The 22,396-nt window shown below is 50.0% G+C and overlaps 1 protein-coding gene and 1 long non-coding RNA gene across 6 annotated transcripts; one reads left to right on the top strand and one right to left on the bottom strand.

Annotated features, from left to right (window-relative positions):
• Positions 1-22,396, bottom strand: CCM2L (CCM2 like scaffold protein). 5 transcript variants are annotated; one of them, XM_009216360.4, is made up of 10 exons: positions 22,319-22,396; positions 17,659-17,826; positions 14,514-14,597; positions 14,235-14,418; positions 13,048-13,508; positions 9,643-9,778; positions 6,305-6,368; positions 3,089-3,218; positions 2,376-2,514; positions 1-1,216 (listed from the first exon to the last, which is right to left on the bottom strand). In XM_009216360.4, the coding sequence occupies exons 1-10, from the start codon at positions 22,346-22,348 to the stop codon at positions 894-896; spliced, it is 1,719 nt and encodes a 572-aa protein (XP_009214624.1). In that variant the 5' UTR covers positions 22,349-22,396; the 3' UTR covers positions 1-893. The 5 variants fall into 5 exon arrangements, with proteins under 5 accessions (XP_009214624.1, XP_009214625.1, XP_017800391.1 ...); XM_009216361.4 differs by having other exon boundaries at positions 1-1,195; XM_017944902.3 differs by having other exon boundaries at positions 14,235-14,415.
• Positions 614-4,458, top strand: LOC103888056. Its single transcript, XR_652406.3, has 2 exons — positions 614-1,235; positions 3,042-4,458. It is a non-coding gene; the product is annotated as an uncharacterized LOC103888056 (long non-coding RNA).

Below are 22,396 nucleotides of genomic sequence, written 5' to 3'. Positions count from 1 at the left end.
TTTGATGTGGAAAGGAATATTTATTGAGCACTTATCGTGTGCTAGACTCAGCTCTAAGGTCTTAACCTTCAGTAATCCCTATGGCCACCCTGTTAGGTGGATGGGGGCTGAGCTCACTGGACAGATGGGGAAACGGGAGCACACAGAGGTTATGACACTAACCAGACAGAGGCTCCAGGTCGGCCTGGCTCCAAATCCAAGAGTTGAACGAACACCTTGTTTGGGGTCTTGAGGCCAGAATGGGACCCAGATCGCCCCCGAGTCAACCCTGGGTGGAGGAAACCCTCTACTCCACACTGACTGTACAAGTCAGGCATCAGGGGACGGGAGACCCTAACATTTAGAGCCTTAAGAAGACCTTCTACACTATTTAGTATGGTCAATTTGAGGTCATATAAGGAGAATCAGGAGATTCCCTCAAGCCCTTTCCCCTCTTTTTGAACCATAGTTTTCCGATCTGTAAAATAGGATCCAATTCTGGAAATTCTTTTCTCAGTCTGCCAGCAGGTGGAGCCCACTCTTCATGCCTTCCTCGGCCTCCAGAAAGCTGCGGCGTCCCGGGGAGGAGGTGTTCTGGGGCCGACCCCTCTGGGCTTCTGGGACAAAGCAGGATCGCTGCCCAGCCCCAGCCTGGCAGAGCGGCACGGGAGCCCCGGGTGACTGCCCCGGTCTTTAGGGCCCGGCTTCGCTCACCCGCTGCAGGACACTCTTGGTACTGCAGGGTCCCGGGCCCCAAAGGCAGGGAGCGAGACCCTGGAGCGAAGACGCCCCCGCCCCCGCCAGGTGTGATGAGCGGGCCCTGGGGACAGGGTCTCCCCTGGGGATAGGGTCGCCCAGGCAAAGCTGAGACTCGGAGGTGGGCTGCGGGGCCACACCGTCCGCAGGGGCGGTGGCTACAGGTAGTTGTCTTCGGCAGCGTCGCTCCCACCCCTGGAGCCCCGGGGCTCATCCTCCTCATCGTCGTCGTTATCGTCGTCATCGGGGGCCAGCGCCTCGATGTCGTGTGTGATGTCAGCCAGCAGCCGGTGGAAGGCCTGTGCCTCGGGCCGCTGCGCCGCGCCATCGTAGCTGCGCACCGCAGAGGCCGACGTGGAGCTCATGCTGCGCTTGATGCGGCCGAAGCTGTCAGTGAGGATGCCGCCCTCGCGGATGCCCACGCCCTCCAGGAAGCCCTCGAAGTAGCCGATGTCCTGGTCTGGGATGAAGGGCCGCATCCCTGTGAGCCGAGGGATGTGGTGAGTCCTCAGGGCACGGCCCCTTTCCCTCCCACAGGTGAAGCGTCCTCTCTGCAGATCAGGGTGCAAATCCCTGCTCTCACTCACTGGCTGTGTGGCCTTGCCCAAGGTCCTTAACTCTGAGCCAGCGAATAACAGCACAGCACTTAGCACACAGTGAATGCTCACTACATACTACATTACTGTACTTTTATTATTATCATAGCCTCCGCCTCCTGGGTTCAGCGATTCTCATGCCTCAGCCTCCCAAGTAGCTGGGATTACAGGCGCACACCACCACGCCCTGCTAATTTTTGTATTTTTAGTAGAGACAGGGTTTCATGTTGGCCAGGCTGGTCTTGAACTCCTGACCTCAAGTGATCCACCAGCTTCAGCCTCCCAAAGTGCTGGGATTACAGGTGTGAGCCACCTTGCCAGGCCTATTTTTGTTGTTATTATTAGTACCATCATTACATTCCCATTGATTAATTATGTTGAACCTCATTTTCCTGACCTGTAAAACTGAGATAATTGCACCTGTTCTCTGGGTAGGGATGTGAGGATTAAATAACAAGGTACTCAGCACATACTGAGCACCCTGTAAACAGTTTGTTTTATTTCCATTCCTACTTACTAGCTATGTGACCTCAGTCCTTTACTTTGTTACCCTGAGTCTCAGTTTCCTCACCTGCAAAATGGGGACCAATAATAGTATCTACTTCTCAGAACTGGGGGCATTCAATGAGATGATGCTTGGCATATGGTAACTGCCAAGCACATGTCAGCTTATTCGTACTATTCCTCCTATGATTAGCCCTCCTTACTAGCTGTGTGACCTTGGACATGTTCTTTAGCCTTTCTGAGCCTCAGCTTCTGCGTGGGGTAAGATGGGGAAGAATCAGTCCCTCTCCCAGCTTTGCTGTGCAGATGAAATGGCCACACCACTGCTTAGTTCTTCTTATCAACAGTGTCTCCCAGCACTGACAAGTCCTTTCCCTACTCTGCACCTTGAGCTCCTCATCTGCCCTGCGAATCTCATGATCTGGGTTTCATCAGAGGCTGAAGGATAAGGAGAAAACATTCACACCCAGGTGCCTGACTGGGATGGCAAGGACCAAGCAGGGGCCCTAGCTGACCTCTGGGGGTGCAGGGGGTGCTCACCGAGGAGGAGGAACTTGCGCCGGTCTCCATAGAGCTTCAGCAGGCCTGTGCAATAGTCCTGGATGGGCAGCCCCAGCCGGTACTCCCGCAGCAGCAGTGCAAATTGCTGGATCTCGAGGGGCCCCAGCTTACTCCGCAACTATGTGAGGGACACCATTCAAGATCAATCCCAGGGAGCAGCCCCATCCAATCCCTGCCTGAAAGGCCTAGAGCCTTCCCTAAGGGCATGTTTGGCCCAGCTCTCCTCTGAAAACCTTCCCATGGGCTACTCAGAGGACATCTAGATCCCTTAGGTTGTATCTAAGAATAGGATGTGGACTCAAGCTGCTGAGTGCAAATCTTGACCCCTTCGCTGAATCAGCTCTGTGATCTTGGATAGTTGACAGCCTCCATGATGCTTGCCTTTCTCATCTGCAAAGTGAGGATAACGATGGCATTTTCCTCTTGGTGTTGTTGAAAATATTAAAAGAAATAATGCATGAAAGGTGCTTAGAATGGTGCCTGGTACACAGCAGGCACTCAATTAATGCCAGCTGACATTAGTTAAGGCCTTTCACAAGCTGGCCTCAGTTTACTCTCCTAACCTCATCTCCTGCTCTGACCTCTGAGGTCTTCTACTTAGGTTATGTCCACGGCAATGTGCAATTCCCAAAATGTTTACTCCAGCCTCCAGGACTTTGCTTGTGCCATTCCCACCGCCAGCCCCAGCTCACCGTGACCATGTAATCCTGTAACTGCTCCAAGCCCAGACCGCTGTGGTCGCTGCCGCTGCAGTGGGAGCCGTGAAAAGAAGGTGTGGACGTGCCGCTGTAACATGCTTCAAAGGTGTCCTGGGAGCCATTGCTGCAGGCACAGGAAGAAGGGCCTTCACTCGTCTCCCTCCAGCTCCTCGCCCTCGGGCAGGCTGAAGGTAGGAGGCCTCATCCTAGACTGCACGCTGGCCTCCAAGGCCTGGCACACCCTGGCCCCTGGCACCTCTCAAGCCTCATCTCTCACTGTGCTTGCCTTTGCCTTTGCTCTCTGTGCCCCCCTGCTCCCTTTCTCCTTCTTCCTCTACTATCTCCTCACCTCTAGGTGTTTGCACCTGCTGTTCCCTCTGCCTGGATTGCCTCCTTTCCCCTCCCTTTTGCTCAGCGAACTCGTACTTATCTCATGATCTTAAATGTCATCTCCTCAGGAGAGTGTTCCCTAATTCCCCTAGGTTGGGTTAGAACCTCTGTCGAAGGTGCTCCCTCAGTCCATGGCCTACCTGTGACATGCATGGCCTTTCCAGGTACCCCCAAGCATCCTCTCTGACCAGTCTCTCCCTCACACCATTTGCCACAGCCACAGTGGCCACCTGCTGCTCCTCAAACCCACTAAGCTCTATCCTGTTCAGAATTTTTTTTTTTTTTTTTTTTTTTTGAGACAGATTCTTGCTCTGTCACTGAGGCTGGAGTACAGTGGTGCGATCTCGGCTCACTGCAGCCTCCGCCTCCCGGGTTTAAGCGATTTTCATGCCTCAGCCTCTTGAGTAGCTGGGACTACAGGCATGTGCCACCCGGCCAATTTTTGTAGTTTTTGTAGAGACGAGGTTTCACCATGTTGTCCGGGCTGCTCTCAAATGCCTCACTTCAAGCAATCTGCCCACCTCAGCTACCCAAAGTTCTGGAATTACAGGCGTGAGCCACCACACCTGGTCAGCTCAGGAGTCTTACATTTGCTCTTCCCTCTACCTGGGACGCTCTTCCCCCTTTCATCCTCCAGGCCTCAGTTCATGTGCCATCACCTCTGAGAGGCCCTCCTGACTCTCCAGCTGAGTTGGGGTCCCCCTCAGCCTCTCTTATAACACCCTGAGCCTCCCTTTAGTACTTATTATCATTAATGATTGTTACTGTTAAATTGTGATTTCATTGCCTCTCATGCTAGATTGTAAACTTCACAAGAGCAGGAACCTTGGTTTTCTTCATTTGTTGAACACCTACTACGTGACAGGCCCAGGTTTTGCCCTCTGTCTTGTGTCCATCTGTATCCCCAGCATACAGCACAGTGCCTGGCACATAGAAGGTACTCAAGAAATATTGCTTAATAAAAATTCAACCTTGGGCTCCTGCCTCCTTGTCTCCAAATTGTTCCAGAACCATCCTCCATTATTAGCTACAAAGAAGCAGTGTAGCTTTGTGGTTAAGGGACTGGACTCTGGAGCCAGCCTTCTTCTGTTCAAATCCCAGACCTACAACTTACTAGGTGCTTGACCTTGGGAAAACTAAACTTAATTTCTCTATTTCTCAGTTTTTCCATCTGTAAAATGGGATAATAATAATTGGTGTCATCATGAGAATTAGAGGAGTATTTGTAGAATACTTAGAATTATGGGCTACAAGCAATAAACAGTAACTGCTGTAATGTTACTATATTGATGAAAAAATAAAGTGCTTTATAGAACAGCACTTAGTACATAGCAAGCTCAATGTTCAAATGCTATTATCATTATTTTATCTCTCCAGTAGATATCTGGTTGTTTAAAGACTAGCCTAAGGGCACACAGTATGAGGAAGGCAAATCTATTGCCACTAAAAAGGAAAACACAGTAAGGGATATATCACTGGCAGAGGCTGCTACATGCCAAACCGAAGCCCTTAGTAACGTGACTAGGTGATCAACCAGTAACCCAGGACTTTCTTGGTTTTAGCACTGAAAATCCCATATCCCGGGGAACCCTTCATTCCTGAGCAAACTGGGATGGCTGGTCATCCTAAACAGAACCTTGGGTAATGTTCCCAACTGAATTGTTTAACATTTTATTTATTTGTTTGTTTGTTTGTTTATTTGTTTAAATAGAGACAGGGTCTCCCTATGTTGCCCAGGCTGGTCTCAAACTTGTGGGCTCATGTGATCCTCCTGCCTTGGCCTCCCAAAGTGTTGGGATTACAGGTGTGAGCCACCGTAACTGGCCTGAATTTATTTATTTAATTTAATTTAATTTAATTTTTGAGATGGAGTCTTGCTCTGTCGCCCAGGCTGGAGTGCAGTGGCGCAATCTCAGCTCACTGCAAGCTCCATCTCCTGGGTTCACGCCATTCTCCTGCCTCAGCCTCCCAAGCAGCTGGAACCACAGGTGTGGGCCACCATACCTGGCTAATTTTTGTATTTTTGGTGGAGACGGGGTTTTGCCATGTTGCCCAGGATGGTTTGGAACTCCCGGCCTCAAGCGATCCACCTGCCTCAGCCTCCCAAAGTGTTGGGATTACAGGTGTGAGCCACTGCATCTAGCCTAAAATATATATATTTTTAATCCTAAATTTTCCAGCTTTGCTTGCAGTTAGTGATGGCTATGTAACAAAGTTCTGGCCTATGACATATAAGCAGAAGTCATCAGGTGGGAATCTGGCAGAACTCTTTAAAGAGGCCCCTAGCATGCTACTGTGATGGCTGGAGCTACAACCACCATCTTGGTCCATGAGGTGACCTTGAGGATGGCTGCAAGTCCTGAAGGGGGAGGAAAAGAGAAGCCTGAACTCCTAACAACCATGAAATGTTGAATTGCTGCTCTATTTTATGTCAAAGATAAGAAAAAAAAAAGTTCTATCTTAAGATACTCTTTTTGGGAGTTTTCCATTACATGGAACCAAAATTAAGCCAAAATGATTTTTTGGCATGTAGCTATCTATGATTTTGGTGTTTGCAGGCCACTGTGCCTGGATGACTGGGAGAGAACCACAGGCCTGTGTGGACCCACATCTGAGTTCTGGTGTCTCGTGGGTCTCTCAGGGGCCTAGATCCTGTGAGTTTCCAGAGTCAGGGAGCTCAGTTTACCTCCCCCTGTTAGTGCCCAGTGTCTCAGCACACATCAAGGTTGGGTCACCTTCTCCTACCCTCTCTAGACTAGTGACCCTGTTTGTGCAGGGGTAGGGGAGCAGGGTGGAGTCCCTGACAGGGGCTATACTCACAAGGAGCTGCAGCAGCTGAAGTCGGCATCATAGGCGTACGTTCCATCTGTGCGGCAGCTCTCACCTAGGACCAGCAGACAGAGGGAGTGTGAGAGGCAGCAAAGCAGGGATCAGCATCCCCTGCTCCCTGAGGCCCCGCCCTCAGTCTCAGCCTGAAGTCTAGTCCTGCCCCTGACACCAACACACAGCAGACCCTGGGGAACTCCCCTCCCCTCTCCTGATCCTCAACTTCCCCGACATGGGGACAATACCACCCCCTGCCTACCTCACGGGGGGCCTTGGGAACAGCAGATGAGGAAACATGTGAGGGAATATTTTATAAACTGTGTGTTTCAGGCAAGACAAAAAAAAAAAAGAAAAAAAAATTTGTGGCTGACGCCTGTAATCCCAGCACTTTGGGAGGCCAAAGCAGGAGGACTGTTTGAGCCCAAGAATTCAAGACCAGCCTGGACAACATAGAGAGACCCCATTTCTACAACAACAACAAATTTAGCTGGGTGCGGCAGTGCATGCCTGTGGTCCCAGTTACTTGGGAGGCTGACATAGGAGGATTGCTTGGGCCTGGGAGGTCAAGGTTGCAGAGAGCCATGATTGCACCACTATAGTCCAGGCTGGGTGACAGAACAAGACCCGGAAAAGGAAGAAAGAAAGGAAGAAAGGAAGAAAGAGAAAAGAAGGAAAGAAAGGAAAGGAAAGGAAAAAAAAAGAGAGAGAGAAAGAAAGAGAGAGAGAGAGAGAGGGAGGGAAGGAAGGAGGGAGGGGAGAAGGAAGGAAGGAAAGGAAGGAAGGAAGGAAGGAAGGAAGGAAGGAAGGAAGGAAGGAAAAGAAATTTGTGAAGGGGAAGGATCTGAAAACCTTCAGAGCAAAGAAACACCAAGTATGGAGAGCTTGTGCTCTTCCTAGTCCTGGTCTCATTTAGCTGGTTATTAGCCCTACCCTTTCTGATCTCTGATCACTCAGTGTCACTTCCTTACCCTCCAGGTGGGGTGAGTTCCTCATTATACGTTCTCCCGGCACAGTCTGTGGTTATTTATTTATTTATTTTGAGACAGAGTTCCACTCTTGTCGCCCAGGCTGGAGTGCAGTGGCGCGATCTCTGCTCACTACAACCTCCACCTCCCAGGTTCGGTTGATTCTCCTGCCTCAGCCTCCCGAGTAGCTGGGATTACAGATGCCTGCCACCACGCCCAGCTAATTTTTGTAATTTTGGTAGAGACGGATTTTCACCATGTTGGCCAGGTTAGTCTCGAACTCCTGACCTCAGGTGATCCACCTGCCTTGGCCTCCCAAAGTGCTGGGATTACAGGCGTGAGTCACCTGTGCGGCCTGTGGTCATATATTTATTTGTGTACTTATTTAATTACTGTCAGCCTGCCTCCACTAAGTAAACTTCATGAAGACAGGGCCACCTCTGGTTTTGCTCACCAGAATAACCTATGGATTAGCACTGGATCTGACTTACTAGGTGTTCAATAAATATTTGCTAAATGAATGAATTTGTTGAAATATTTGTTGAATTATCTAATGTATCTGCCCATCATCCTTGTGAGAGTTGAACTAACCCAGCTTCCCAACAAGCACAGCTCCCACAGATGCAGGGGTCTTCGGAAGAAAAGAACCAGCACTCTGTTGCTGGTACCATGCTGCGGGAGACAGTGGCTGGGGGAATTCACCCACGGGCCTGAAGGCAGCATGGGGAGTGAGGTTGTTGCTGATAGAAGTTTCAGAATCAGACAGACCTGGGTTTGAATCCTCACTCTGCCACTTACCAGCTCTGTGACCTTGAGTAATTTATTAACTAATCTGAGCCTTAATGTCCTCATCTGTAAAACTGGAATCCTGACTGGGCACAGTGGCTCATGCCTGTAATCCCAGAACTTTGGGAGGCTGAGGCAGGCAGATCACGAGGTCAAGAGATCAAGACCATACTGGCCAACTAATACGGTGAAACCCCGTCTCTACTAAAAATACAAAAATTAGCTGGGCATAGTGGCACACGCCTGTAATCCTGGCTACTCAGGAGGCTGTGGCAGGAGAACCGCCTGAACCTGGGAGGTGGAGGTTGCAGTGAGCCAAGATTGTGCCACTGCACTCCAGCCTGGGCAACAGAGTGAGACTCCATCTCAAAACAAACAAACAAACAAAAAAACTGTAATCCTAAGGCCTCACAGAGTTCTTTCATGCCTTCAAAAAAATACTTTGTGAGTATCTGATGTACCCAGTCTCAGGACAGGCAAGGTTGCTATGAGGACATGGCACATTGGTATGGTGCTTGGCACACAACTGGTGCTCAACACATGCCTCTGTTGATCTCATTCTCCTTCTAGTCCTTGAGTGTATCAAGGACCCATTTGGAAATCTTTGTTTGGCCTTAGGGTCTTAGTGGGATCAATGGCTCAGTAAACAGATGATACATGTGCTTAGGTTTCTGCAATACAGGGACACAAAAACAAAAGGGGGACAGAAGAGTTCAACTCTAGGGGGCTTATTCTGAATTTGGCAATCCAAACATCTTTGAAGAAGCTAAGTTTGAGATCATGATGAAAACTGATGGCTGGGTGCAGTGGCTCACGCCTATAATTCCAGTACTTTGGGAGGCTGAGGCGGGTGGATCATGAGGTCAGGGGCTTCAAGACCAACCTGGTCAAGATGGTGAAACCCTGTCTCTTAAAAAAAAAAAAAAAAAGCCAAGCGTGGTGGCACACGCCTGTAATCCCAGCTACTCGGGAGGCTGAGGCAGAGAATTGCTTGAACCGGGGAGGTGGAGGTTGCAGTGAGCTGAGATTGCATTACCATACTCCAGCCTGGGCAACAGAGAGTGACTCCGCCTCAAAAAAAAAAAAAAAAAAGGGCCGGGCGCGGTGGCTCAAGCCTGTAATCCCAGCACTTTGGGAGGCCGAGATGGGCGGATCACAAGGTCAGGAGATCGAGACCATCCTGGCTAACACGGCGAAACCCCGTCTCTACTAAAAACACAAAAAATTAGCCGGGCGAGGTGGCGGCGCCTGTGGTCCCAGCTACTCGGGAGGCTGAGGCAGGAGAATAGCGGGAACCCGGGAGGCGGAGCTTGCAGTGAGCTGAGATCTGGCCACTGCACTCCAGCCTGGGCAACAGAGAGTGACTCCGTCTCAAAAAAAAAAAAAATAAAAAAAAAAAAAAAAAAGAAAAGAAAAGAAAAAAAAATTGACATTTCACCTACAATTACATTTCACCTGTAATTATGGCAGAGATCAGGAACCCTAAAGACCTTCATCAACCCCAAGTCCTGGGACATCTTCCCTCCCCTGGCCTTTTTGGGATGTTTCACAGGAGGGGAGGCCAGGAGTTCTGGTACTCACTGCGGCTGCAGAGCCACGGCCGTTCGGGCGTGGATGTGTAGTGGTAGCCAGCCCGGTCCACACACTCAATACTCTGGTCCCCATAGATGATCTGGAAGACCTGACAGATGAGTGCGCAGGACTCCTCTGCAGCGTCCTGGCCCAGGGAGGAGGATAGAGAGCTCAGGTCCTCACCAACGACCAAGATGTTACCCCTGCTTCCTAAAACACAGTGTGAAGATGTGCACAAAGATACACATCTATAGAGCCCTTTAAATTGGCTTTTGAGACTTTTTCCATCAAAATTCTATGGCTACTCTCTGGATCTTAGAACCCCTTTATAGAATTCAGTGACAACTCTAACTCTTGTGCCATGAAAAATGTACCCCAGATTTCTGGAGGATTCATCAGCCTTCCTGATGCCCTTCTAAGTCCTAACTTAGTTTAATGTATAGGTATGGAAACTGAGGCCCAGTGAGGGGAACTGATTAGTCAGGATTAGAATCCAGTTCTCCTCATAGCTAGTAGGAGAAGGGATGATTAAATGTATCAAAATTTTAGGCTCAATATAGTTACTAACACTGGAAGCCATATTTAGATATGAGCTTCCTAGCATTCAGTGTGAAAATTGAAGCAGGGTAAATAAAATTCAGTCTCTGATAGAAGGAAAGAGTTTCAGTTATTGGGTAAAACTTTTTTTGAGACTGCAAATTTGAATACGAATTTACCTCTTTATGCCTTAAGCAAGACACATAGAAAGCCAGTAATTGATGAAGAGACTGTCTTCATGAAGTTTTTCTCTAGGTTGTGTCTCTAAAAAGGCCCAAGCTAATGGATGGTTGGATACAAAAAATAAAAATGAATAAGTCCAAAGAATAAATTAAAATGTAACTCAGGATAGGCATTTTGGGATAGTGGGTGTGTCCTAATAATTAAACCAGGACTGATCCTTACCATAAACCTACAAAATGGACAGGGCAAAGAGGATCCTTATTTTATAATCAAAGATGCTGAGACTTAGAGTGGTTAAGTGACTTGCCTAGGCTCACACAGCAGGTTCATGGCATTAGCACCAGCACCCAAGTTTTGTTTCACTCTAACTCCTATATCCTCCTTGGAACCAGGATGACTCAGATAAGAAGCCAGATGCTCAGACAACCCTGGAAAGCAACTTTTTTTTTTTGAGATAGAGTCACACTCCGGTCACCCAGTGGCACAATGATGGCTCACTGCAGCCTCAACTTCCTGAACTCAGGTGATCCTCCCACCTTAGCCTCCTGAGTAGCTGCGTGACAGGCACACACCATCACACCCAGATAATTTTTTGTATTTTTAGTAGAGATGGGGTTTTGCCATGTTGCCCAGGCTGGTCTGGAACTCCTGGACTCTAGTGATCTGCCTGCCTTGGCCTCCCAAAGTGCTGGGATTACACTTATTTACTCACTTCACAAATTCCAACTTAGTCCTATTGTGTGGCCGGCACTGGGCCAGCTTCAGTACCCAAAAGCCCTCACAGTCCAGTGGGATGAACAGGGCACACTGTTGGCTTTGTCTGGAATCCTATTTCCAGCCACAGAGGAAGTAGGCATGGTGGCTGGAGTACAAATGGCCTTGTAAGCAATTGTAAGGATGTTAGCTTTTACTTGGAGTGAAATGGGAAGCCACTGGAAGATGTGGAGTTAGGGACATGATGTGACTTACATGTTAATGGGACCACTTTGTGTGGGGGAAGAGACTGTCAGCGAGGGCTGAACCAGTCAGAGGGTGACAAGATTCAGGTGAGAGAAAACAGGGCATGAACCTGGGTGGGTACAGGGGGAGGGTGGGGAGAAGTAAATGGATTTTGATGTTTTTTTGTTTTGTTTTGTGATGGAGTCTTGCTCTATTGCTCAGGCTGGAGTGCAGTGGTGTGATCTTGGCTCACTGCAACATCTACCTCCCAGGTTCAAGCGATTCTCATGCCTCAGCTTTCTGAGTAGCTGAGATTAAAGGCACCGGCCACTAAGCCTGGCTAATTTTTGTATTTTTAGTAGAGACGGGATTTCGCCATGTTGGCCAGGCTGGCCTTATTAACTCCTGAACTCAGGTGATCCACCCACCTTGGCCTCCCAAAGTGCTGGGATTACAGGCTTGGTTATGTTTGAAAAATAGAGCCAACAGGATTTATCGACAGAGTGGATATCGGGTGTGTGTGAGAAAGATAGAGAGCACTAGAGGCAGCCAAGGCCCACTGCAAGGTTTTGGCCTGACCAATGTAAGGACACAGCTGCTATCAATTGTGACAGGGAAATCAAGGGAGTAGCGGGTTTGGGGGAGGAGTTTGGAGCTCAGCTTTGGATGTGTTGGGTTTGAAACAGTCATTAGATCTTCAGATGCAGATCACCTAGAAATGGGTAGATGACGGATAGATGGAGGAGGGAAGAGGATCAAGAACATAATCTGAGGCACTCCAACTTCTAGAGAAGAGGAACCAGCTAGGTAGGAGAAAAGCCTGGAGAAAGTGGAGAGCTGGAAGCCAAGTGAGGAAGTGTTTCAAGGGGAGAGAGACAGCTGTGGCGTCTGAGTTTACTGGTTATTATCTGCCTCACCATCTAGATAGGAACTATGTCTGTTTCATTCACCACTGTTTTTATGCAGAGGGATCTGGTGGTCCAAGATCAGAGGAAAAGCTTAGAATGCTCAGAAATTTAAGGTGTCTGCTCGACTGTGAGCTCCCTAAGGATGGACACCAGATGTCTTTTTCACGTCTGTATCCATAGCACCTAGCCCATTGCCTCGCCCAGAGCTGGCACTCAATAAACATGTTCGGATGAATAAAAGCAAGGGTGAATGAAGAGGATGGGGGAGGAAGAGGGGAAGATGGAAGGAGAAGGAAGAATGGCAGGAAGGCTTCTGCCTTGGGTGACTGTCTTAGTTACCAAGAGTACTGGCTCTGAATTTCCTGGATTTGAACCTTAAAACCACCACATGCTTCCTGTGTGACCTTGCCACGTACGGATCTCAGTTTCCTTCTCCATAGAATGGGGATACAGTAGTTGTAATATTTGCCTCCAGAGGTTGCTGTGAGAATTAAATGAGTTGATGCAGCCCTGTGTCTGGCAGGAGCTGGCCCTCGATTCAAGCTGGTGATTAGTGTCCTCGTGAATGTTACTGTGGTGGGGCCAACACTGACAACGCTGGAGAACGAACGGACTGGAGGTTAGATCTAGTTTGTTTTGGCCATTTTGAGAGTTAGTCCCATTGAAGGAGTCAAGGGGAGATGCCCTGGAGGTGTCCAGGTCCGGAGTTTTGGAGCCATTAGGTGAGGTAGGTGCAGGGAAAAGGCAGGGGCAGACCCCAGGAACCTGGTGGGTGGGGCGGGGGCAAGGTGGGGGGAAAACAGCGTTCCCGAGCCGGGCATTGGGAGCGGGCTGTCTTCGGGCTCACCCTGTTGGCTACAGCCAGGATGACCAGGTTGCAGTAGGCGTCGGGGCTGGGGTCCTGCGGGTCGAGCGGGTTGGGACCGGGATGGCGCCTCTCCCAGCTGCCACCGCCACTGCCCGCCTGCCTCCGCTCCCAGCTGCCGCCCGGCTTGCCTGCACCGCCGCCGCCGCCGCTTCCGTGCCGCCGCTCCCAGCTGCCGCTGAACGTCTGCCGCCGCTCCCAGCTGCCCGACGCCCGCGCCCCGACGCGCTGGCGCTCCAGGCTGCCGCCACCGCTTCCCCCGGCCCGGGCCTCCGCGGTGCCCCCACCCCACCCCATCCGCCAGTCCAGGCTGCAGATGGTGTGGCGCCGCTCCGCGGTGCCCACCCGCCGCTTCTCGGGCGCCGCGCCCGGCGGGCCGGGGTCGCGTCCTGCGCCGCCTGGGCTGGCGTCCACGCCGGCTGGCACCGGGTCCACGCCCAGACCTAGGAGAGTCCGGGGAACCGTCAGCCGCGGGGATCCGGGCTCAGAGACACCCCCCCCCATCCCCGAGGCCGGCTGGAGGACCTGACCTCGCAGCTCTGGCGTTCCACCGCCGCCTCGCCCCCGGCTTTAAAGTAGCGCGGCGGTTCCCCGCCCATTCCGCTTCCACACTTTCGGGCCCGCCCCCGGTCTCAGTCTCCACCCCTGGCCTCTGGGTGGTGTGGCCGGGTGGCTTCCACGCTCCCCACGCCGCCCGCGCCCCTGGGCTCAGACCTGCCCTCTGAGCAGAGGGTGGTGGTCAGGCTGTCCCCTCCAGAGGGGGCCTTAACTGGGGACCCAGTCCTGGGTTTCAGGGACCGCCCCCTTGGATTCTGACTTTCCGCCTCTCCTCAGCCCCGCCCCAGGACTCAGGCCCCGCCCCCAGCCCGAGGGTCCACTCTAGCCTCAGAGCCGGGTGGTAACTGAAGATCCAGCCTTAGCCTCAGGTCTTGGGCTTCTCCACCCTCTCCGTGCTCCACCACCTGGCCTCAGTGTAGAGGCTCAGGCACTGTCTGCTTGCCTAGAGCCTCTTCGGCCTGCCCCTGGTCTCAGGGTAGAATGGTCAGGCCTTTTCCATCTCCTCCGCCCCCGCCGCAGGTCCCTCTCCTCTACACGCACACTTCCTGCCCCTGCCCCTGCCCCTGCCCCTGCCCCTGCCCCTGCCCCGCCCCCGCCCCCGCCTGCCGCACCGGTCTTGAGCACTAGCAGGTGCAGCGCGTCGTCCTGCAGGTAGGAGGCGGCGGCGATCTCGTGCGTAGGAATTCGCAGGATGAGCTCTTCGTTGTCGCGCCAGGTGAGCAGCAGGCAGCGGGCAGACAGGCTCAGGATGCTGTCCTGCTCCGCCGTGGTCTTCAGCGGCAGCTCCTTCAGCTGCTGCAGGGAGGGGCAGATTTCGAGTTCCCGGGGTCCGCAGGTAGAAGAGGGAGAAGGGGACGAGATCCTGCCCTCCTTCCTCCCCAGAGTCTCACCCTGGCGGTGTCTAGCAGCTGCAGGAGCTCGTCCCGACTGGAGGGGTTCAGTGAGGAAGTCACCCAGGTAAGGTGGCCCAGAAACTGTATGGAAATCGTGGTGAGAGAGGGACACAGAGAGGTCACCCTGAAACCTTGAAGAACCCTGGCCTTCTCATTGATGCAGTGCGGATAGATTGAGATAGAAATACATGAATTAATATAACCTGATAATAACTTTTACTGAGCCCATAATAGAAGCCAGGCACAGTTCTGAGCGCTGTCTATATATTCACTCCTTCACCCTTGCTTTAAGGATGACAAAAACCAAGGCAGGGTGTGGCTAACTAAACAACTTGCCCAGGATTAGGTAGCTAGAGAGGATCAAACTGGGATCCACATGCCAGAACCCACACTCTCAACTGCTGGCTTATATTGCCTTAACACATAGTCATCTAGCTATCAGATTCCATAGGGAAGCAAAAGTTGTTATAATAGCTTGAAAGAACTGACCACCTGTAAATTTCCTCTGGCCTGAGTGGCTCTCTCTACCCCAAGCATCACTGTCAAATGAATTATGAATCACTTGCCTTCCTTATGATCTTGTTACAGAAGTCAAATGGAAAGCGAAGAATGTTGGATCGAATTAGTATATCATTTTGTGAGGAAAAAATAAATCAATAAATTTTTCCTTTACTCTTATATCCTGTTAGCACTTAGATGTTATTCAATATAATAAACTTTTTTTTTTTTTTTTTTTTTTTTTTGAGACGGAGTCTGGTTCTGTGGCCCAGGCTGGAGTGCAGTGGCGTGAGCTTACTGCAAGCTCCGCCTCCCGGGTTCACGCCATTCTCCTGACTCAGCCTCCCGAGTAGCTGGGACTACAGGCGCCTGCCATCACGCCCGGCTAATTTTTCTATTTTTAGTAGAGTCAGGGTTTCACCGTGTTAGCCAGGATGATCTCGATCTCCTGACCTTGTGATCCGCCCACCTCGGCCTCCCAAAGTGCTGGGATTACAGGCATGAGCCACTGCGCCCAGCCAATAATTAACTTTTTTTTTTTTTTGAGACAGAGTTTCACTGTCACTTAGCTGGGGTGCAGTGGCAAGATATCAGTTCACTGCAAGCTGCCTCCCGGGTTCAAGCGAGTCTCCTGCCTCAGCCTCCTGAGTAGCTGGGATTACAGGCGCACACCACCATATCCAGATAATTTTTGTATTTTTAGTAGAGACAGGGTTTCACCATGCTAGCCAGGCTGGCCTCAAAACTCCTGACCTCAAGTAATCAGCCTGCCTCGGCCTCCCAAAGTGCTGGGATTACAGGTGTGAGCCACCATGCCCGGCCAACTGTTAAAAAATTATTTTTAGTTGTGTTCGTCTAGGTGAATGCACCAATCAAACCTTTTCTCTTCTTTTTATTCTGTATCAAATTTCAGTCCTCAATTTTTAAGCAGATTTATTTGTTAGCTTTTCCCTCCACATAGGTTTGCCAGATAAAATATAGGATGCCAGTTAAATCTGAACTTGAAATCAGCAATTTTTTTTTTTTTTTTTTTTTTTTGAGGTGGAGTCTCGCACTGTCGCCTGGGCTGGAGTGCAGTGGTGCGATCTCGGCTCACTGCAACCTCTGCCTCCCAGGTTCAAGCGATTCTCCTGCCTCAGCCTCCCGAGTAGCTGGGATTACAGGCGCCCACTACCACACCCAGCTAATTTTTTGTATTTTTAGTAGAGACGGGTTTCATCATCTCTACTAAAAGATGGCCAGGCTGGTCTTGAACTTCTGACCTCATGATTCACCCGCCTCGGCCTCCTAAAGTGCTGAGATTACAGGCATGAGCCACCGCACCCAACTGTTGATCAACAATAATTTTTAAATTGTTTAGTATTTTTAGTCCCTTGCAATATTTGGGACATAATTATGCTAAGAAAGTATTCATTGCTTATCTGAAATTCAGATTTTACTAGGTGGCTTGTTTGCCAGTTCGGACAACCCTACCCCCATATCAATCTTCTTAGGCTAAGTGAAGACCCATCATTGCCTCTTCATGGTGTTCATGCCAGGTGTGGTGGCTCACACCTGTAATCCCAGCACTTTGGGAGGCCGGGTGGGGGGCAGATCACCTGAGGTCAGGAGTTTGAGACCAGCCTGACTAACATGGCGAAACCCCAGCTCCATTAAAAATACAAAAAAATTAGCCAGGTATGGTGGTGCGTGCCTGTAGTCACAGCTACTCGGGAGGCTGAGGCAGGAGAATCGTTTGAGCCCGGGAGGCAGAGGTTACAATGAGCCAAGATCGTGCCACTGCACTCCAGCCTGGGTGACAGAATGAGATTCTGTCTCAAAAAAAAAAAAAAAAAAAAAAGAGAAGAAGAAGTAGTACAGCTCCTAAGTGGTGGAAGTCCTTTGTGCCTGGCTGTTAATCTGGACACTGTCCGAGTAACAGCAAGGTCATCGCAGTAAAACCTCATGGGAAATGTGAAAGTTGTCAATCAGAATGGAGTCACTTGTGTTAAAAGCCCTGACAAATAGAAGGGAGGATTCTCGTGCATGAACACCTGATAACAAGATCTATGAAAAAGACTGTAAAAACTACCACTTTGCACAAAGACCATCACAACCTTACACACACATACACACATATTCCTGCAAGGACAGCAACTGCTTGTCCAACTTGGAAATGGTGCCATCCTTGTTATTGATCCTTGCAGCCAGGGATAATTATCTCAAAACAATTATGTAATCCTCCTCACTTTTCCTTTAAAAACCTTTGCCTTCCTTTACCTTCTGTATACACAGAGTTTACCATGACACGCATATTCCCATTGCAATGCCTATTCCTGAGTAAACATCGTTTTCGTTTAGTGAGTCTCCCTTTCTGTTATGTGGGTTGACAAAAGATAGGACTTTTCCGTGCACAGAACACTCTCCCATCCACTCTACCCTGGGATAGGTTTTGAGTCCTATGTTGAGATGGGAACACTAAGGAGGCTCAGCGGATGGAGGTCACTTGCTGAGGGTAGGGGCAAGGCTGACATGAACCCAAGCCTCTTTCCCATGAGCCACAACTTCCCCTGTGTGAGACAGGGCTGCTTAGAACTCGGTGTCAAGGAGAAGTGAAGGTCTCCTCACCCCACGGTTTTCCCACCCCTTCTCATCCTGCACGCACCTTGACCTCTTTCTCCAGGTAGTCACACAGCAGAATCTGGGGGTCGATGAGGTAGTCAGGGGGATAAAGGGGCATTGAGTGCAGGGGCCGGCGGCTCACGCTGCTCCTACAGGCTGCACGGCGCCCAGCCTTGGGGAACACCAGCCTTCGGATGGGGGATACAAAGCCCTGGGGAGGAGAGGAGGAATGAGAGTAATAACAGTGGTTGCTTTTATTGAGCACTTACCATACTCACTTTTACTTACATTACCTAATTTAATTCTCACCAAAACTCTGCAGAAGGGGTACCTCTGTAAGTCCCATTTTACAGATGGAAAAATTAAACCCTAGAGAGAAACTAACTGATAAAGTCACCAGCTAGTAGTGGTGGAACCAATAGTTCACTGTGGGCATTCTGGATCCAACGACCTTCTTTCTAAACACCGAGGTGAGAGTGTAGCTCCTGCCAAACAGGTTTGAGGAATGAGTCTAGGCTGGGGCAAATACAGAAAAATATTAGGATTCAAGGCTGGGCATGGTGGCTCACACCAGTAATCCCAGTACTTTGGACGCCGAGGCAGGCGGATCACTTGAGGTCAGGAGTTGGAGACCAGCCTGGCCAACATGGTGAAACCCTGTCTCTACTAAAAATACAAAAATTAGTTGGGCATTGTGCCAGGAGCCTGTAATCCCAGCTACTCAGGAGGCTGAGGCAGGAGAATCACTTGAACCCAGGAGGCAGAGGCAGAGGTTGCAGTGAGTCAAGATCGAGCCACTGCACTTCCAGCCTGGGCAACAGAACAAGACTCCATCTCAAAAAAATATATATATATATATGTATAATATATATAAAATATATAAATATATAATATATGTATAATATAGGTATATATATAAATATATATAATATATGTTAGGATTCAATGTGGTGGAGTGGTGGTGGGTGCATTGCTATTTCTGAGGCTATTCTCTGTGCTTTCCTAAAAGTTAGAAATTATTAATAAGTACATTTAAGTAGAATCCAGGGGCACCTGTATAAAAATGGCCTGGATCAAGGTTAAAGGTGCAAATTCTGGGACTCAACCCAGACCAGCCGCCTGAATCTCAAAAGAAAACTTGAGTTCCATCTAGAACAGCATTTCTCAACATGAGATTCCTGGAACAGCAGCACCACCTAGGAATTGAGAGAAATGCAGATTATCGGGCCCCATCCCAGACCCACGAAATTAGAAACTCTGGGAGCAGGGCCCAGCAATTAGGGTTTAACAAGCCTGCCGGGTGATCCTGATGCATGCTCAAGTGTGAGACTGCACTTTAGAGCAGTCGCTCCCAGCCCTGGCTATCCTTTAGAACTACCTGGGGAAGGCCAGGTGCGGTGGCTCACACCTGTAATCCTAGCACTTTGGGAGGCTGAGGCGGGAGGATAGCTGGAGCCCAGGAGTTCGAGACCAGCCTTGGCAACATGGTGAAACTGTCTCTGCAAAAAATATACCAAAAAAATTAGCCGGGTGTGGTGGTATGCACCTGTAATCCCAGCTACTTGGGAGGCTAAGGTGGGAGGATCACCTGAGCCTGGGAGGTCAAGGCTGCTGTGAGCTGCAATTGCAACACCGCACTCCAGCTTGGGTGACAGAGTAAGACCTTGTCAAAAAAAAACAAAACAAATAACCTCCCCCCGCCCCCAACACACACACAAACTACCCGGGGACCTTCTAAAACTTCAGATGTCCAGGTTACACTCCCGACCAACTGAATCAGAAATTCTGGTACTGAGACGCAGGCATAAAATTTTTAATTTTTTAATTTTTTTGAGATAGGGTGTTGCTCTGTTGCCCAGGTTGGAGTGCAGTGGCACAATCATAGCTCACCGCATCCTTGATCTCTTAGGTTCAAGAGATCCGTCTGCCTCAGCCTTCCAAGTAGTTGGGACTACAGGTGTGTGCTACCATGCCCTGCTAATTTTTTAAATTTTTAGTAGAGATGAGGTCTCACTGTGTTGCCTAGGCTGGTCTTGAACTCCTGAGCTCAAACGATTCTTCTGCCTTGGCCTCCCAGAGGCCAAGGGATTACAGGTGTGAGCCATTGGGGTTAATGAGCTCAGTCCATTAAGATTTTTAAAGCCTTCTTAGGTAATTTCAAAATGCAGCTCAGCTGAAAACCACCGAGTGAATGTATGGTGTGATTACTTAACTCTTGTAATGAGGCAAATGTGAGTAAGACAACCTCCCTGCCCTCAAAGAGCTCACATTCTTTTCAGGTAAACAGAACACAAGTCCACAAATACATCTGTTCATTTACTCATTCATTCAGTAAACATGTATTCACACCTGTATGGCTGGACTCTGTGCTGGGTGCTGAGGATTCAGTGGAGACCAGGACCCTATCCGTACCTCCAGGGCTTGTGATAAATGACCTAGACTAGTGAGTTTCCAACTTTATGTACCCTGGAGTTTTGATTCAGTAGGGTTGGGTTGGAGCCTGAGACTCTGCATTTCTACCAAGTTCCCATCTGGTGCTGATACTACTGGTCTGTGCACCACGCTTTGAGTAGCCAGGATCTAAACCAGTGGTTCTCAAAGTGTGGCCCCACAACCGTCAGCATAACCTGTGGGTTATTAGAATTGCAAATTCTTTCTGACTCAGCGATCCTCCCACCTCTGCCTCACAGTAGCTGGGACCACAGACATGCGCCACCACCACACCTAGCTAATATATATATATATATTTTTTTTTTTTTTTAAAGAGATGGGGTCTTACTATGTTGCCCAGTCTGGTCTTGAACTCCTAGGCTCATGCAATCCTCCTGCCTCAGCCTCCCAAAGTGTTGCCACTACAGGCATGAGTCACTGTGCCTGGCCAGAAATGCAATTTCTTGAACCCCATCCCAGGCCTATTGGCCCAGAAACTGGGGGTAAGACCCAGTGATCTGCGTTTTAATGAGTCCTCAGGTGATTCTTATGGGTACTCAGCTTATGGGTACTCAGCTTATGTTAGAACCAATATCATGCAGCCAGGATGGGGTATGTAGAAACTTTGAGGAATGAGAGGAAACTATCTGGGAGAACGCATGCCAAGCAGAGGGCACAGCATGTGCAAAATTCTGGATGCCTCAAAGGCTGGATGAGGGTGAGCCTGGAGAAGCTGTGTACAGTCAGTCTGCCGTGGCTAGATTATGAGATGAACATATCTTGAATGCCAGCTATGGAGCTGGGACTTTGTCTTGCGTGTGTGTGTGTGTGTGTCAGGGGTGGGGAGGTGGTATTTTTGTTGGTGGCCCTGAATGGTTCAGCTCTGCCCACCTGTCCAGCCCCATCTGCCTCACTCTTGTCCCCTGGGCCCCCACTACACAGTCCTCTTTCAGTCCTTCTGGCTTGCTACGTTCCTTCCCACTGTGAGGCTTTTGCACATGCTGTTCCTCTGCCTCAAACGTTCTTCCCTATCCCCTTTCCTTCCACCCGTCAGCTCTCGACTCAAACTGATCAGTCGAGGGCTTGGTACCCTAATATTCTGTCCTCCAGCACTGAGCATGGAACCTTCTATGAATTTTTTTTTTTTTAGACAGAGTCTTACTCTGTCACCGAGGCTGGAGTGCGGTGGCATGATCTTGGCTCACTGCAACCTTTGCCTCCTGGGTTCAAGCCTCAGCCTCCTGGGTAGCTGGGATTACAGGCATGCACCACCACGCCCAGCTAATTTTTGTATTTTTAGTAGAGACGGGGTTTCGCCATTGGCCTGGCTGGTCTCAAACCCCTGACCTCAGGTGATCTCCCGCCTCGGCCTCCCAAAGTGCTAGAATTACAGGCATGAGCCACTGCACCCGGCCCTTCTATGCAATTTTACATTAATTTATTCATTGCTTTAACAAAAGAAATGAAATGCCTGGTGCATAATAGGCATTCAATAAATACCTATTAAAAGAACAAACTAAGAGAAAACATGCCTGTATGTCTTGGCTCCCTTCTGAGCCCTGTGTGATTCATGTGGGCACCTTTTAGAACAGCCTGGACCCATGTTTCTGGTGGGGGTAGGGTAGAGGGGAGGATGGAAATGGGGGTAAGATGGAAGTTAAAATTAGAGTAGCTCCCTGAACTCCAAAGACAACCAGGTGAGACACCCAGAGAAGCATACCAGAAAGCTTCAGAGTCAGAAGCAGTGAGGGTCTGGGGGTGGGGGAATGGCTTCTGGCTGACGCCTTACACATAGGCCCTTGTAGAAAGGTGGGGAGGGGCAGGGGAGCAGGTGGGAGACTCAAGCCTGGGTAGGCAACCTCCTATCAGAATTGTCCTGACTGGGTCCTTCTGTCTGGGGCAGTGGCGAGCGGGAGAATGGATCTGCTGGGTGTCTGTCTGTCCCTCTGTCTGAGAGGCTGCAGGAGAGAGCCACCAGGAACACCAGGGAAGCAGGTGTGGAGAATCTCCCAAACTAAGTCTGTCTGGCCGGGTTTCCTGGGAAGATCCCTGTCTGTCCGTGTTAGGGATGCCAGAGGCCACTGAGAGTGGAGAAACAGGGAGTTGAGAGCCTGGATGTCTGGCTGCCCAAGAGTGGGAAGGAAGTTACTTCCAAATGAGAAGAAAGACCCCACTTATGCCCCTTGCTACTGACCCCCCCCCCCCCCGCCCCAGGTTGCCCCCTTCCCCAGCTTTGGGGACATTCCCTGCCTCCCTCCCAACCTCCTACCTACCTTCTTCCCTTTCTTGACTTCATATTCCATGGTGAAATGTCCCGTCTACTTCTGCCACCCCCCTGGCCATCCCCTCCA

This window comes from Papio anubis, chromosome 16, assembly GCF_008728515.1.
Source record: "Papio anubis isolate 15944 chromosome 16, Panubis1.0, whole genome shotgun sequence".
In the NCBI taxonomy this organism is placed as follows: domain Eukaryota; kingdom Metazoa; phylum Chordata; class Mammalia; order Primates; family Cercopithecidae; genus Papio; species Papio anubis.
This window is presented reverse-complemented; position numbering and strand designations above follow the sequence as displayed.